Raw genomic sequence first — 18,831 nt, forward strand, 5'->3', positions numbered from 1 at the left:
TGATCCTGCGATCCTGCACTTCCAGAATTTTGGCCCCTCCTAAAATAGTTAGTTACCCAGCATTTCGTCCCAGTAGCAGTTGCGCCAGTAACCTAGAAAATTTTGGATCCTCGCAACAGTTGCCCCATAAACTAAGAATTATAGAGAGAAAGATTCCTTCACACGTGCGACTTGCTAGAGAGAGATAGCATAGAAAATTTGGTGTTCTTCTTAGTCCTTCGCTCACTTGCCCAGAAACAATCTTGAGAGAGGAATGTGAATTGCACAAATGAGGAGCTCGAGCAGCCTTTATATAGTAATCTGCCTAGGGTGAATGGACGTGTCTCTTGGCCAGGGCCAACTTAACTTGGAGGGAAACCGACTTGTCACATTTTAAAGCCAAAGATTTCATTTTAAAAATTCAAATTCACATATTTTAAAAGTCACAATGGGACTTTGACTTGAGATAAATTTTCCTTTGACTCAAGCATTTATAAATATGCTTTACAATGATAAATATCATTACATCAAGTGACCAAAAGTACATTATGAAGACCGGCCATAGTTATAAATTCAACACCTCTCAAGCACTTCGGTGGGCCCATAAACTTCCAAAAAAGTGCCCGAAACTTACTGGAAACGGACAAAATGCCTTTGGAAATGCCACCAACCATACCATATAGGGTTTCGAGATTTGTAAACATTTTACCATATGGCCAGTGGCATTTCATACCCATTAAGCATTTCCAAGCATTTTGGGTACTAGAACATGGCCAAACTAGGCATTCCCTGCAACTTAATGTAGAATGAAATTATGAAATTGAACATTGAATATAATGTGTAGAATGGTATTTCAAAATTGGAAATTCATAAATGCTAATCTGAAGTTTTGTGTGTGTCTGTGTGGTTTTCATCATCAAGGGTTGGCCCAATTGGTTACCCAAGACATGCTGCCAATGAGGAAGCCATAGATCACAGATCCAATTCTGGTGGAGCCCCTAGGGTAGGCCAGTCGTTATTGTAGTTCAGTTGCTACTCTGAAGAATAGGAGAGATGAAACAAGATTTTCCTTGGAAGAAAATATATATATTTGTTGTTCTCCCATCATATGTATCCAGCCTTGTTTGAAAATGTCTCATTTTCATTTGGGATGCCATATCTGTACTTGTATCTGTGCAACTTAGACCCAAGTAGCCAAACTGTTTTTCAGTATGCCCAAAACACATTTTGGCATTGCCCATATCTTTCATTAATTCATCTTTGATCGTGACTGTATACTTTCCAGTTACTTTGGACAGAATTTTTGTAAAACTCTGGAACTAGCAACTCAAATTATCTTACTTGTTTTCACTGGCACCTCATTTGTCTACTTGTACTCTCCTTTTTGACTTGTGTCATTGGTTTACAGAATTCTGCATCTTATGAATGGTATATGTAGATTTAACCCTTTATAGTTAATTCTTGCAAACAGATTCTTAATAAAAACAGAAAATATGTAATGGCACACACACAATAACACGGAGATTTTACCCTGGAAACCCAAACAGGGAAATCCAGAAAGATTTTTCAGTATATTCAGTCTTACAATGTTGCAATACAATATGTATATCCCACAACATCCCTAAACAACCAATCCATTTACTCTGCATTAGAATATAACCGCAGTTTTTTAAGTGGAATTATGAACCACCGTGCACCACAAAACTGCTAAAAGCAAAAACTGTGCCAAAAACTGTCCAAAAAGGACACAAAAAAACACCCAAAAAATTATCAGGAGTACCTCTGTGACCCCCCACTGCACCCGGCACAATATACAACACATGGGGATAATCATGCAAAGAATATAATACATACCAAACAGTATGCAATTGTCCCAGCTCCTTCCACAATTTGTAAACTGACAAATCTAGGTAAACTTTATGTTTTTGTTGACCATTTGGCTCAGTTACATTCCAAAATCAAAGATATTCTCTTGCAGAATCAAGAAAAGTACAATGTTCTGCAAAACACATCCCTATAACATTCATGTTGGAGATAAAATCTGTCTGTTCTTAAACAGGCACCAATTAAAGCAAAGACAGCATCATAAACACCAGCCTTTGCATTATCGCTCTAGTAATTTTTGGCATGATCTGGCAGCATAATTGGGCATCTATGATACTAGGAATATCAACAACCTCGAGTTCTATCAACCATCACAGCTTGAAGGTGAAATACCACTCCTACATTTAAGGGGCACAATGCAGGAATTTTCAGCTTCTTTCAGCTCGTGCATTTTTGGAGACCAAGGTGTGTACAACACAAAGGAAGTAGGCAACCACATACATAGCCAGCAAGAAAGACAGTTTACTTTCACAGAGCATTTGAACAACAAATAGGAGACAGTTTCCACTATATCTGGGTGGTATTGATGAAGCATAATATCATAATAAATAACATATGACCTCCTATCAGGATTGCCTCTAGTGTTTGCCATTTGGAAGCCAGTACTAAAACATAATTAATGTCTATCTTGTCCAGTACACAACAAAGAAAACAGTTAACAAAGATCATTTTTCTTGTGAATCATTCCTTATCTCTCTCAGCAAAGTAAGTTAACAGCTTCCATTGTGTTCATATCAGACAAGCAAGCTATAATATATATATAGACAAAATATATGGACACAATATGGTTTGAAAGGATATAAAAAAAAATTATAAAAATTGATTTCTTATAATGTCTTTTAGTACATCAAAGAATCTCCCTACATATACTAAGCGACCCATCATCTCCAAAAGCTAATTTTTCAAATAAAATTTGCACGTGAACAAGTTTATCTTAAAACGTAATAAAGGAATCAGTTTCCCTGGAAAGATTCACAGCCAATTTAAATAAAGGAACAAACATACATAAGAAATGATAAGTTTCTGAAGGCATTGCCTAAGTGAAGCATATATTTTACTCTCCTCCAGTTCATTTGCTACTTCATGCATGCCTACATTTTAAACAAAAATCTAGATACATGGGCAAATCATTAGTCCACAGAGGTCATCAAGAAGAAACTTGATCTTAGATAGTCCAGAAACATATAAAGAACAGTTTAGTTGCAAAAATGCAAACCTGCAGTCTCAAATATGTGAAGATTGGTGTCTCAAGTAGACGAACAAGCTTGTCCAGTTGCACCAGAAACTTCACATTAATGTCTTCCTCTACTAGTGATTGAATTACAGCACTGGCATGTTGATATGCCTGTTTAAAAACAGATTAGCATCCATGCAGATAATGAGATCACCATGACACTAATTGGTAATATATATCAGGACTGACAGCTAACCTGAGCCAATAGGCAGAGACTTATTGTTGCCATTGGTGAATGACACCAGGAAGAGTACAAGGCATTAAATAAATCTCGTCCAGAAGGGTTGGACAAAGACTGTTTTATCAGTGCTCGAAGTTCAGCCAACTCGGAGGAATTAAGAAGGATTAAATTAAGTGCCTGCAAAACACAGGAATAACATATGGTTACCGTGCGTGATCTATTCTTCAAATTCCAGAACTTTCATTCTGTTATACATTTTATCTCCAACATCAACCTGAACCATGACTGAGGCAAAATCTAAATCGGCTTCTCCTTCCAAGATAGTCGATAACTCTCGATACACTCGTTCAGCATCTAAAAGAATGCATAGCCTCCGTAGTATCAATGTTCCTCGCCTACATAAGCAAAAGACCCTCAAAATTAACTTATAATAGTGCTAAATATTTTCCTAGTAATGCCAATTCCTCGAAAAGCATGTGTACAAAACCTTTTCAATTAGTAAAATGCAAATGACAATACAAGAAAAATAGGAATAATAAAAATCATACTTCTCAAGAAGTGAATGGTCCATCCGGAAATGATGCACAAGGAAGACAACAAGATGGCGAAAATGTGGTGCATCTCTTGCTATGCAAGCATGGACTTCTAGAACTAGCAACACTACCTGACAAAGGCAAGTGAACACAGTTTCTAAAACATTTCAAGCTATTCCGTCATATCCAAAGTATAAAAACGAACAGATGCATGAAACTTGATAATTGAACAATGAGTAGTAAAATTACATCTTCAGATGGATCTGAGAGAGCATCAAGAAGTGCAGGAAAAATATCATCAAGAAATGATATGACCTGATACAAAGTCAAGAACAAACTTGTTAGAAATTGGTAGTGCTTGCTGACAAAATATTCTTCTTCAAAAATACAGTCCTACAAAAGATTACCACTTGAAATAAGATGGCATTCCATATGAACTATTCCCTCGTAAATCAATCCTAGTTGATTGCACTTATTTTAGTTGTGTGACTGCTTTTACAACTTTATGGAAGTGGACTGCTTGATTAATTTCAAAAGTTAAATTTTTGTTGGATGCAAAGAATCACTAAATGAATATTGAACTACCTCAGCAATGTATGATAGTATTCTTTGGATTTGTACCTATCTTGCTTATATTACTTTTGAACTATGAAAGTAGGGCTTGAGTTTAGCTTTAGAGCCACCGATTTGTTTGGGTGGAGATCAGGAAGGGGATAATCAAAGTCACAATGTACTGTATTAAATCAGATATAGAAATCTTCTACCTCTTGCCCATTGCCTCTCTAGTTCTACCAGCCAGGGCATAGATGTGATAACAAAGAATGAAAGCAAATATAGATCAAAAAAGGCACAGATGGAAAATCCAGAGATTTTATCAGTATCATTATTTTTATTTTTATTTTTTGGGGGTGGGGGCATTAGAAAAATCAATTTGAAGAAATGGATTAACTTATCCAATCCATTTTGAGAAAGAAATTTTGTGTTAATTGACCTACAATTTTATGTATGCTATCAAAAATCATAACTGGAACCAATATATGCCCCTGTGAATTCTGAATGAATTCACCAAGAGATTGGTAGAGATGAGTTTCCGTCCAATCTCACCAAGGTACCCAAGAGTTTTCATCCCATGCACAATGAACTTGTGAGGACAATTTCCCCAATCTTCACAAATGACAAATGATTAACTCTGGATGTCCCAAAAGGCTTGCTTCCCCCCTTTTAAAGATTTGATGGATCTCTCTTCAACCTTCTAGAAGCACTTTTATTTTATTATTTTATTTTCATTCTAGAAGCTTCTGACTTTTATTTTATTTGATTCTTTTTATTTTATTTAAGTCACTTTTAATCGCGGAAAATGATTAATTTGCCTCTACGATTTCTCCGGCCACTGAAATTCACTTTTCATCATTCCATCCTATAGATCTCTTCATCCCAATTCCAACGAGCTATTACACTAAGGTGTTTCTCCAAATAATCTGCTCCAAATAACACCTTTAGTGTATTTAATTAAAATATGCTTGATAATAACCCTTTTTTACGAGAATTGTCGGAATGCAACATAACCAAGAACAAATTGTGTGTATTGGATTTCAGAGATCTGTGGTTTGAGCTTATTGAATTTTTGACCGGAGAATCCACAGTAGTAGAATTTTTACACCAACGTTTCGAATCCCAAATGGGATCCATCATCAGGGTAAGAGAAAGATGATAAAAGAAGAGCCAGATGGAAGAAATAAATACTAATGAGGGAATGAATATTAAAGGAGCAGCACAGGTCGGCCAGAGAGATTTATAATGAAACCTAAATTTAATTTTAATTTTATAAATTATTATCGTTTATTTAATTTTTATAAAATTAATATCATTTATTTAATTTTTATAAATTAATATTATTTATTTAATTTTTATAAATTAATGTCAGCTATTTAATATCTATAAAACAAAACATTAAACTAAAAACAATATTAATAATAAAGTCTAAAGACTAATATATATTAAAATTAATATCATAAATCTATATATAACCTAAATTTAATTTTAATTTTATAAAATTAAAATTAAATTTAGGTTATATATAGATTTATGATATTAATTTTAATATATATTAGTCTTTAGACTTTATTATTAATATTGTTTTTAGTTTAATGTTTTGTTTTATAGATATTAAATAGCTGACATTAATTTATAAAAATTAAATAAATAATATTAATTTATAAAAATTAAATAAATGATATTAATTTTATAAAAATTAAATAAATGATAATAATTTATAAAATTAAAATTAAATTTAGGTTTCATTATAAATCTCTCTGGCCGACCTGTGCTGCTCCTTTAATATTCATTCCCTCATTAGTATTTATTTCTTCCATCTGGCTCTTCTTTTATCATCTTTCTCTTACCCTGATGATGGATCCCATTTGGGATTCGAAACGTTGGTGTAAAAATTCTACTACTGTGGATTCTCCGGTCAAAAATTCAATAAAATTGTGTGTAATTGACCCTAATGATGAAATATAGTAAGCGAACCTTGTCAAACGCCATAAAACTCCTCCAAAACCCTCCAAGCTCACTAATGATGTAATCTCGCTGCTGTGGCATGGCTAACACAAACCCTGGAAATTCAACCTAACCACATCACAAGGGAAAACAAAAATGGGGATATTACAAGTCCTCCCACCTCGAGATTGCTTGCGCCCAAGCAATCCACATTTGGCAAATGTAAAGGCATTTGTACACCAATACCAGGATCCCATATGAAGCATTGTGTCACATGATCACAACATGCCTCGGTGCCACCCAATCATGAATGGATCCCCAAACAAACTTCTTACTCATCCTACCACCAAAGATCCACCTGGATCTCAATGCCAACTTGGCCATCCATCATCGCCCATGTCCCATGGCTCCAACTGTACTTTGTCCTTGGCTATGGATGTTGCTCCATAAATTATCCACTCAGTAGAATACCAACTCATCGCTTCTCTCCAATCCATCCCCTGGCATTGACCTCATGCATAAGAGCCCATGCAAGAGTCAATCTCACCATGTTTATGTTGGTCTAGTGCAACTGGAATGTTGATGAATTGTCTACCTATATACCATTACCAACTAAAGCATCTAGTAATCTCGATGTCTAAAGACCCCTACGAAGTTGTGCCCCTGACTAAAACTATATTTGGTTAGGTGGGCTAACAGTTTTGCAAGCCCTGTCTATGCACTCCTGAAGAGGGTTGCTCTGAAACTCCCAAGTATACTTCTCTTGTTGCCTCACTAGGGATTTTAATTGTTCCCCAACACTGAAAAGCTTGGCAATTGTCTTGGCACATCTAACTCCTAGGACCTCAAGTTCACCATCTTGCTGCCATATGGTGTCTTGGAGTATCGTGGTCTTCGCCTTCATTGCTAGAAGACATGCCCTAAAATGTTTCGTCTTCTACTGATGGTTGTCATCTCGAAGTTTTGGAACCACGTTGGATGTCTCAGCACCTACTTGCACTTTGGAACCACGTTGGATGTCTCAACACCATTTCATCCATCACTATCACTTAAGCCTTCAAAGGGTGTTCCAAAAGAGAAAACTTGTGATCCTCATGATGCAAATTTGAGTCATGCAATTCATAGTGCTCCTCATGCGTCTCCTTGCCAACCATGGATCCTTCAACCATTTCTTCAATTTGTTGACCTGAATTCTTTGCCATTTCTCACTCTCCTTCAACTTTTGCAGCCTCATACGTATTTTTTTCCTTTTTAACTCCACACATGTGATATGGTGCCCAATCTGCCTGACATGTGAAATAGATCTGCTCTCTTCTCATTTGATTTCTAATCTTTCTTGGAAGTCCCTAAGACAACCTTTGCTTTGGCTCCTCATCCTTTCCAAATCTAAACCTTCCCCAAAATTATTCTCATAAAATTTATTCTGAGATGAGGGTTGGCATCGATGGTTATGAGTTGTCTTAATGACTCATCCAACCTTTGTTGGCCTTTGGCCGAGTCACTTTAGATCCTTGATGGATCATTCATGAGCCAATAAATGTACAAATTTTCAACTTCCCCTTATGCTAACAGATATTAAAAAGCCCTGATGGATAAACCCTTAGATTGTTGGCTCTCGAACTACTGAATAATATGACCACCAACAAATAGCAATTCGTTCTCAGGAAATTCGACATCAAATCGTCTGGTGATTCGGCCCTTGATCTACTTCAGGATATAGCCATTCCACCCATCAACAATGATGAACACGACCTCAATAACAGCCACAGATTTATCCACTGAGAAACCATGGACTCAGCCCCTTTCCAACTAATAAATTTGACCCACGAAGACGATGAGCTCGGCCTCAATAAAACCCTCAGGCTCGACCCTTGTAAAATAATAATTTCGGCCCTAAAAACAATTAAATTTTGGCCTCACTGGTCTGCAGCTCGACCTCCATTCAATTCAGGAAAATCCGACTTTTTTGCTAAGAGCAAATTAGCCCCAACAAATGTTACAAATGGACCTTAGTGAATTTAAAGGACGTGGCTACTAAAAAAACCCTATATCGGCCCTTATAATTCATGGAATTCGCACTCACAACATGATGATCTTGAACTCCGCGAAATTCGGCCCCTTCCTTGATTCAGCCTAGCTTGCATAATAATTTCGGCTTTGTGGAAATAATTTTGGCCTAGTCTCAAACACTTGAAAAAAACGTTGTGAATTTCAACTGCGAATTCAACCCTATGGTTTATTGGTTAAATGGCTGACTCATAGCTCCAATTAGATTTCAAGAATCTGATGGATTAGCAGCTTGTTCTCTACACTGGAGTAGCTTGATTCCCCCTTTAAATTTGGCTCTCCTCGTTAGGGCAATTTGGCCCTCTTATAAGAACCATTCAACTTAGCCAGCAACGCAATTGGAAAATGACTCAGCCTGGGGCTCAACTTCAATAAAATTAGAGAAATTTGGCCAAAGAATTCAGCTTTGGCACAATAACGATTTTAACTCCTACAACAATTAATAAATCTGGCTCAACAAATTGACAGGAAACCCCTTGAATTATCTTGTTTTTGCAAATTTTGTCCTCCAATTTGCTTAAGTAGCTCTACCCTTTATATCTGGCAATGCGTCCTTCAAATTGCTTCAGTGAATCAGCCTCAATTCAGGTTGTGTGAATAATGGAAATTGGCCAATGACTGAGAAGCTCTCCACTGTTATTTTTGGTAGCCCTTCTGAATCAACTATTTAGGCCTGGAGTCTTCTTAATTTTAATTTTGGTAGGCCTGGAGTCTTCTCTCCTTCTTAATGTGCTGAGACTACAAGAGGGTATTTATACCTCTTCATTTTACCATTTGTTGAGCTTGAAAATGGCCAGACTTGAAGATGAATTAGAGTTGTTGAATACCCTAATTCATTCCACTATTGATGGGATGGTAAAAATCAACAAGGGCACTATTTCTGACATTTGAACCTGTTTGCAAAATGCACAAAACAAGATTGAATTTCTCAGCTTGAATCTCAACTACAACAAGATGAGCTACAGCAGAAGAGTTGTCATTCTGAATTGGTCCTTGCCCCTAAACAAGGACCTATTGGAATCTGAAGTTGACTCCCATCAGCAGTTAGAAATTTGTCATAATATTGAGGCCATTTCAAGAGCAGAATTGCTTGAAGATGCAACGGTTCAGTCTACACTTCCTAAGTCGATCATCAGACCTTGGGAAGAAATTGTCAACAACAGGAACAAAACTGGTCTTGGATATGACAAGAATGTGTCCTTTCATATTCCAAACTATTTTAAGCCCATCTAGTTTCAAAGTGTTGGGTTTCTTCGAGGAAGTTCATCTTCACCTATTCCAGATCTTGCTCCTCATCGACATTCACAACCACAAATTTGCAAATGCCAACATTGTGATTGAATTGGCCATGTGAAAGATCAATGTTTTGATCTTCACCCCTGTGAACATTGTGGTAAGCACACTCATCATTCAAGCAAATGTTCCAAAAACAAGAATCCTGCAAGAACGAAGATTCACCTTGGATGGATCACTTCTTGGCAATGGGCTTCAACAGCCAAGAAGATATTCCAGTCATATCACAGGATTTGTTCTCAAGTATTGACATGTCTTGTAGTTGATATTTCTTCATCTTCTCACCTTGTCTTTGATAGGGGGTAATTGATGGTCACTTACCATATTCAAATCCAAATCATGTGAGCCTGAGCCTAAAGCCAGAGTCAGCTATACCCAGATTCAGAGTTGTAGCTAGAGACAAATTCATGCCTCATGGGCATGCTTTTTGGTTGGTGGACTTCCTTGAACCCCCACTACTTGAGACCTCGAGTTCTCCCACCTTTTGCGTGTGTGGTCTTCCTTAGAAACCACCATTTCAAAGAGCACATCCAGTTATAGACTACTATGTATTTTTGCATTTTTTGTATTTCAGCGCTCATCTTGGATTCATATACACCCCTTCGGATTTTTTTGTATTTCAGCACTCATCTTGGATTCATATACACCCCTTCGGATTAGGAGGGAGATGTTGGACACATAATCCACTAAGAGTTATGGTGTGGAATATGAACAATTGGAGAAGTCCAAGAGATGTCTTGGAATATGAAAACCGATAGTCAGAAAATAATGTATTAATATGTACATCTTCTTAATAAAAAGTATCTTACATTTATCTAATCGTGTCTATCAATTTCTTGTGAGTTTAACACCCCACCCCACCCCCCCCCCCCCCTCCCCCGCCCTTTAAAGATTTGATGGATCTCTCTTCAACTTTCTAGAAGCACTTTTATTTTTTTATTTTATTCCCATTCTAGAACCTTCTCCCTTTCATTTTATTTAAGTGACTCATTTTATTTTATTTTCTTTAAGTCACTTTTAATCCGGGAAAATGATTAATCCGCCTCTACGATTTCTTCAACCACTAAAATTCACTTTTCATCATCCCATCCTATAGCTCTCTTCATCCAAGTTCCAATGAGCAATTACACTAAGGTGTTGCTCCAAATAATCCGTTCCAAATAACACCTTTAGCGTATTTAATTAAAATATGCTTGATAATAACCCCATTTTATGAGAATCGTCGGGATGCAATGGAACAAAGAACGAACTATGTGGAACTACCCTAATGATGAAATCTAGCAAACGAATCCCGTTGGACCCCATAAAACTCCTCCAAAACCCTTCAGGATTACTCATGACGTAACCTCGCTCCTGCGACCTTGCTGACACAAACCTTGGAAATCCACCCTAACCGCATCATAAGGGAAACCAAAAATGGGGGATATTACACATAGGACTCAATCCTTGCCATCCATCAGTTGGGAGATCTAGCTCAATAAGAAATTATAAAAGAAGCTAAGGGAGAGGAAGACACATTGAATCCTTGGGAGAACAATTTTGTCAAGTGTGAGTGAGAGACTCAAAACTGAAGAGGAGAAGAAAAGAGTGCAACAAGGAGATGTCAGCAAAAAGAATTAAGGGGCCGAGATCTTGGAGAGTTAGGAGGCCCGGTTCTAGCAGAGCCTTGCACAAAGAGCCATACAGCCTAGGAGAGAGAGGTCGATCTTTAGTGTGCAGGGGGTCATATAGGTTGAAAAGAGGAGGCCGAATTACAAGAGAAAGAGCTCAAGTTTCCAAGGGCCAAAAATATCCAAGGGCAGAATTTTTTTCCAGCAGGCCAAAATTTCCAGAGGTGTTATTTAGATTGTTGTATTTTCTGCGCATTTTCTTAAGGTTATTGTCCTTGGTCAAAGAGCCCTAATTTTCTTGAGTAATAGAAAAGTGAAGGAGAACTTGTTGAGAAAATTTTGTTGTTATTGTAATTGATTTTCTGTTCTTAATTCTACTGCAAAATTGCAAAGTTAAAATACAAGTGTATTCATTTTCAGCAGTTTTCAGAAAATATTTCACTGGGTGAAATATTTTATGGGTATAAAATAAATTGCTAGGAAAATTAAATCAGATCTGGTACTAAAAATTAACATTATCAACATAAGTGATGATGATGTTTAATGTCCACTCGAACCTATAGCCTATCGAAGTTTAAGAAGGCAAGAGATTAATTTGAATTCTTTAACATTTTATTTCCATGCTCAAAAATAAGTGACAGAAGTGTTCCTAGATCACCACAATTTTGCTGACTTGAAAGGTCGAGAAGGTTCGTAGTATGACAAATATTTTGGAAATTAGATCGAAAGAGAGTGTATGATGGAGAATCTAAGAGAAGGTATTTTTCGTCTTCAACCCTACTAGGATCGCACAAGTGACAAGCTCTTTCATTCCATGGCATTTTGGGAATTGACCAATGCCCATTTCACTATGAAGCTCATGAGAATTAGTTCTTATCTTGGAAATGTTAATTTTCTTTTAACACTAGTAAAGACCAATATATATATATATATATAGGTTTTCGAGATTGGGGTTGATCACCTCCTTATAATATCTTAGTTTCCTTTTATCCTCTACTTTGTATCACCTCAATTTCTCCCTAAATTTGGAAGTAATAGTATTTTTAATATTATCCGGATTCTGCAAGATGATCTCCTCCTTGATTCCCCAGTAGTCCAGCCAACATTGGGCATCCTTATGCCACCCTCGCTTGAGACAAAGGTGGGGGTTTTGAACTTGATGTGTATTCATGCCAGGCAATTTAAATGCAGAAATGCTCCAAAGTTACAAACTTCTAATGCACATTCTTCAAGCCAAATAGTTCTACAATGTGAAGATTCTAACCAAAAAGGAATGTGCAAACAGCTATGTCAAACTTAAGAGTTGAGAATATAGAATGAATTTCCAGGAGTGTAGAGTTTCCTTGGAAATAAAATTTCCTATGTTTTCAGGCATGTGAAATAACATGAATCTTTGAAGGCCACCAACAATACAACAGAGTCGTACTCTGTGAGGACATACCCCACCACCAGCTTCTTTTTTAATTTCAGTCAGGGAAGCTCAGGGATCGAATGTGACCACAGGCCTCCTAGGAACCCACTTTCTTGTTGTTGATTAGGAGGCCTGTAGCAACCACTTATCATAGTCTAGCCACTTCCAATTTGACACAGTGGTCCTTATGATTCAGGGAGTTCTCCAAATCAGCCACCTTGAAAGGATCTGGCAAAGACGCTTGAAAGGCGCCACTAGAGGTCACATCAAAATCAAATTCACAGTTAGAAGAAAAATTGCATTTCTTAAAGAGAGTGAGGAGGCATCATTATCAGAATGTAGACTAAATTGTAGAACCCAAATATTATATATCCTATGGCATGCCTCTAACATAAAGAGAAGGTTTTATGAGCTCTCAATTTTAAGACAGCTGCACTTTTGCAACCATCGAATTCATGACTCGAAGAAGGCTCATATTTCCCTGCAACAAAGACAATGAAAACAAAATCCAAACCCAATGTGATGAACCACTTGGTGGGTCAACTCGACTTGCCATTTTCAGGAGCCGAGTTGCCATTTCGGCCAAAACTCAATGCACTGCAGTCAAACTCAGCTTAGTCAAGTTTTGTTGAGTTTTCCAAGTCCTTCCAAGTTTGCTTAAGTTTGTGTTCTCTTTATTTTAATAAACTGAGTTATTATAGAGTTGTGTTGAATCATTGAGTTGACTCACTATTTTGAGTATGCCCAAGTCGTCGCTGAGTCCAGGTCATGTGACTCTGATCCAATATCTGACAAGTATAGATCTGTATGGTTTAGAGGGTGATCTCAACCAATGTTTTAAAACTCCAACTCGGCCGAGGATCGACCCCGACTCCGACTCCAACTCAGTATCTACTCGGCCGGCTCAATTTCAATGACTCGGTTGTTGTAAAAAATACATTAAATATTTTTTTTTATAAAAAAACAAAATTTTAAAGATTTTCATTCCTGTTTCCAAACACACAGCATTATAATATAGATGGAAGACAACATATGATCAAAGTAGGCTCATGAATATATCCATTATATCAAAATGGCACCCAGTGCACTGTCCAATGGCAATACATAGTCATAAATGATCAAAGATTCAAAACAAAAAACACATAACCAAGGAGGCTAGAAATGGCCTCTACAACAAAAGTAAATTGTGAACAGACTCCACTACTACTGGCTAGTAGCTACTGCCAGAGGAGCCAACATCATGTCGATCAATCTGCGGATCATCATCAGAGTCAGACAGGAGGTCCCATGGCTCCTCCTCATCATCATCATCTCCAACTGCAATTGTAGAAGTGGTACCACTAGCAGGCTATGCAACAGATGCAAGTTGAGATAGAGAAGATATGCGGCTGCACTTCTGTCATGGCTAAGCAGAGGAAGCACCTGCAACTGGAGTCCTTGTTGGCTGTGAGACTGAGGCTGGTAGTGCAGGAGGATCGGGATCTGCATTCAACTGAACATCATGTTCAACTGATGCCTCAATATCTAAATCTAAATCAAGATCCTCATCAGGATCAAACTCTGTTGGATGACTCTCCACCACCCAATCTGATGTTGGATCAATGTCTTCCAACACAATGGGATCTGAATCAGCGCTTTTGTTCAGCAATTGGTTTCGTCTAAGCCAGAGGTTGTATTGGACATAGACTAGATCATTTAACCATTTTTTATCCAAACGGTTTCTCTTCTTTGAGTGAATCCTCTTAAAGACAGACCAATTGCGCTCACACCCAATAGCACTACAAGTTTGACTCAAAATACGAATTGCAAATTTCTGCAATTCAGGACAATGGCCACCAAAAGCCTCCCACCATTGTGCTGCAAAAAACATAGGAGTGTAATGAGTTAGCTCAACAAAATTACAGATTATATCCAACTTTCAAATTATAAACGATTTAACAAAATTTAAAAAAAAAAAAGTAAAACTATTAAGAATTTGAAAATTGAAATTTATGTTTACCTGGCTCATCTGCTTCTCTTGCAATCTTTGCTAGGTTCTTCCCAAAGGTACCCGAGGCATTGCTGAAGGTCGTGATCTGTCGGTGTATCTCCAGTTGATCAGACTCCAATGGGATCATGCGATCAATGCAGTCAATCAGTCCATCTCTGACATCCCCCCTCAAAGCTTCTGACTCCTCAGCTTTATAATGATACCGTGGGTTCAAAAAATACCCAGCTGCATATATTGGGTGATGGAGTTCATTGTTCCATCTTTCATCAATGATTGCCCAAATGGGCCCATACTTAGCCACTCTATCCTTGTATGCCCTCTTTATTTGCTCATTTGCTTGATCCATAGCCTCATAAATGAAGCCCATAGCCAACCTTTCCCCATCCACCAACCACAACACCTTAACCAGTGGCTCAGCAAGCTTCACAATCTCTGCTGCCTTTCTCCAAAAAGTTTCTTCATTAACTTTCTTTTTCAATTCTTTGCCTTCCGGTTTGTTAGACCAATTGCTTTGATTCCATTCATCACTAGAAAACATCTTTGGCAAGTTTCTATTTTGAGAAAGCATAGATTGCAATGTCAAAAAATGAATAGCAAATCTAGTGATGGCAGGCCTAATAATATCCCTGCCCCCAGTGTGTTTCCTCATGAGGCTCAAATCAATGAATGATTGTAGATAAATTTTGTTATGCTTTTGGCATGATCTACAGTGTTTTTGACCCAATCTATCTTTCCAATATCCTCGAGCATGAGGTCTATGCAATGTGCAGCACATGGGGTCCAAAAGATGGTCTTGTGTTTTTCCTCTAACAGTTTACTAGCAAGAACATAGTTAGAGGCATTATCTGTGATGACTTGAACAACATTAACCACCCCCACCTCCTCAACAACCTGATCCAATAGTTGCAACAACAATTGCCCATCTTTTACCTTATCAGATGCATCAACTGATTTTAAAAACATGGTTCCCTGTGGGCAGAAGACAAGAAAGTTTATGATGGTACAGTTTCTTTGATCAGTCCATCCATCTAACATGATGGTACATCCTGTTCTTTCCCATGAGTCCTTGAAATCTTTCAAATACTCATTAATGGAGTCAATTTCTTTCTGCAAACGATATCCCCTTAGCTCATGCATAGTAGGGCCTTTGAAGCCTTTTCCAGCAGCACGTATGGCATCAAACATAGGCTCATAATATGGTGAACGGGAAGCATTGAAGGGGATATCAGCATCATACCACCATCTAGCTATGTATTCACAAGCAGTCTCCCTCAATTCTTTCTTCCAATGGTCATCTAAAGTGGGTTGCATTTGACTTTTACTAGCTTGAGGACCATGTTCATCTGATGGAGAGGAGGGAGTGAAATAACTTTTGATAGTCATATCACCCTTTTTCATTCTACCTTTTCCCTTATCTTGAACAGAACCAAAAGAGGAAGGAACATATCGGAAAGGGTTGGATGCATCAGTATGAGGGATAGAGGAAGAATCCTCAAAATCATAATGGGGGTTGGTGGCCATCATTTTTTGTATCTCCGTCTTCCTCTCAATTTCAGCCTCTAACTCTCTTTGCCTAGCCTTATCTTCTTTAAACTTCTCAAAGCTGGCTAACAATTGCTTCCTAATCTCCCCAATTTCTAGTGAGGTACATGGAGTAATTTGGCCTCTAATCCCCGCCAAGTGTTGTTTCAGCCTATAAATCCCCCCAGGATCTTCCTTAATTTTCCTTTGGCAAAATTTGCAATACATTTCACTATCAACCATTTCAACATATGCCCAAGCAGGATCTCTCGCTCTAGGTGCCAATTTTTTACTAGGAAATGAAAGCAAACAATCTGAAAATGAAAAATAAAAAATAAAAAACATTGATTCAATGTTCATTTCTTTCACAAAAAACACTCTCTAGGCTTTCTAGATATGCACATAAAATTTAATAAGCAAAAATAGATTTGTAGAAGTGAAAAAAAATACCTCCAGGCACAAACTGCCTCCTCAAGCTTGCTCCAAGAATCAACTCCTCGACGCTGCTCCAAATGGCTACCCAAGAAGCTCCTCACTCCAGCTACAATGCTTGCCCAAGACTCCTCACTATTACTCCAAAAACAAACTCAAGAACTGCTCACTAACTCTCACTGAAGTTCTCACTCAAATGCATGAGATGGTTGTGAAAGAATGAGAGCATTTGAGTGGGTTAAATAGGGTTTGGGAGAGGGGAATGTACCCCAAATAGCACTTAACCAATTTCGAAAACACCTTGGAGTCCCCAACAATCAGCTAAATGTTAAAAAGTTATAAGACCACAATAAAAAAAATAAAAAATAACCCACTGCTTTTTTGGGTAACTGGCCGGATTTAATGACTCAACTGAGTAGATGCGGAAACAGCCGTCGGGTTGACCGAGTCATGACTGACTCGGCCGAGTCAGTCATGACTCTGCCTCCCGAACTGGTTTTTCTGTCCAGTCATAAAATTCTTCAATGACTCGGATCAACTCGGTCGTTTCGGATTCGATTCGGCCGAATTTTAAAACAGTACTCTCAACTAGAGTTGCAAATATTGTCGATATATTATGATAGCCTTTCATGACTTTTTCACCTAGCTGACACACTCGACATAAGAAATCATGATTTTCTTGAGGTGTATGAATATAATATTTTGAAAATATGGAACATGAGTCAATATTTTGAGATATCATGAGTCAATGGAACATGTTGTCGAGGGCGTTATAGATTGCTTATAAAATTTAAAGTTTTCAATTTTTTTTTGCTCATATTGAATAGAAGAAGTAGGTGATTGAGATCAAAGTCTCAAAGAGGCTACTGAGCATCTTCCATATAGTTTAGATTCTAAAAGGGAAATTTGAGTGTTTTCATTGCCATTAGCAGATTTATTGTGAAGTGGGGGTCGCTTCCTGTCTACTATTTTCATATTGCCAGGTATGTATTAAAATTATAGCTTGTATATCATTTGTTTTGTGAGATTAGAACAAGGGTTTGCAATGCCCATTAGACCTATCAATTTGTTAAAATTGGCAACTAGGACCAAACTCCATGTTGGTCATCTTATTTTTGGAAGCTGATATTTTTCTTAAATCCCTCTTATCGAGAGGTGTAGGATTGATCTAAAGATCATCCGATTCCGATAAGTATTCATGGAGTTATGAATTTATTTGTGTTAATAGACACTAAGTCAAGGTCAGCCAGCAACCAAATAAACCCCACATGTGCTCAACATTTAAGTATAAAAGGAGATGACTTGAGAGTCATTTCACACACACTTCTCTCTTGATTTCTCTCCACTTGTCTTGGGTTTTAGTGTGAGAGAAATCTAGGAGGAAGTAGCCCTAAAACACAAGAGGGAAGGAGGCCTACACGCTGCCCTCTACACGCCCTAACACAGTCCTAAGGAGGATGCCCTAACGCAGTTCTAGGATGGAGAAATAACGCTATAGAGGAGGCCCTAAACAAGTTGTACCTAGCCGCATTCAAGGAGGGATATAGCATGCCCTAGCCGCATTCAAGGAGGGATATAGCATGCCCTAGCCGCAGCATTAGGAGGCTGGAACAACGTGGAATAGGAGGACTGTTTTGGGGTCCGAGTTGCCCTAATGGAGGCCGAGTATTCGGTGTGTTAGTTTAAGGCCTGTTTCTGGGTGGAGGGTCGAGTTCCCTTGCTGGAAGAGCCGCAATCATAGGACTGTTTTGAGGTCACTTTGGAGGGGTGCAGATCCATGGAAAGGCAACCCCAACCCTACACAGTGTTGTTGTAGGCTGCTGCTGTAAATTACAGGTGGGCCGAAGGATAGACATGGGCTAGGGCAACCCAGAATTGAAGCAGCCACCCTCGGCCCCTCAAAGAAGGGCAGCCGCATCTCTTGGGAATATTTTGGGCACAAAAAGAAGGCTGGTTAAGGACTGTTGTGTGCCCTAACCACAACTAGTTTGCTGTAACCAAACTGGCCTTAAAACAGTGAGCTAGTACATACATATATGGAATGTTGGCAGCTAGATAAATGGAACAGCTAGGCATGGTGTTTGGTGCAGCAAACAGTGGGACAGCAAGCAATCATAGGAGCAACAATGGATGGCTACCATGGTGCGGCAAAGGCACAATTGGGACAGCAGCTATCACATGGCAGCAAAGGCACAAT

General features: G+C 38.1%; 1 protein-coding gene across 6 annotated transcripts in view; it reads right to left on the reverse strand.

The window, feature by feature from the left end:
* Positions 1-18,831, reverse strand: part of LOC149262963 (protein VAC14 homolog) — a 194,730-nt gene that overhangs the window by 105,747 nt on the left and 70,152 nt on the right. For all 6 annotated transcript variants that reach the window (XM_089425520.1, XM_089425518.1, XM_089425510.1 and 3 more), the window contains exons 13-17: positions 4,061-4,126; positions 3,827-3,942; positions 3,553-3,673; positions 3,294-3,455; positions 3,080-3,208 (exon numbers count right to left, since the gene is read on the reverse strand). In XM_089425520.1, coding sequence (XP_089281646.1) covers positions 3,080-3,208; positions 3,294-3,455; positions 3,553-3,673; positions 3,827-3,942; positions 4,061-4,126 — 594 coding nt within the window. The remainder of the gene's footprint in view (positions 1-3,079; positions 3,209-3,293; positions 3,456-3,552; positions 3,674-3,826; positions 3,943-4,060; positions 4,127-18,831) is intronic.

Source organism: Pinus tabuliformis, chromosome 6 (genome assembly GCF_031772625.1).
Source record: "Pinus tabuliformis cultivar Carrire ecotype Pingquan chromosome 6, CPIR1, whole genome shotgun sequence".
Classification (NCBI taxonomy): Eukaryota; Viridiplantae; Streptophyta; class Pinopsida; order Pinales; family Pinaceae; genus Pinus; species Pinus tabuliformis.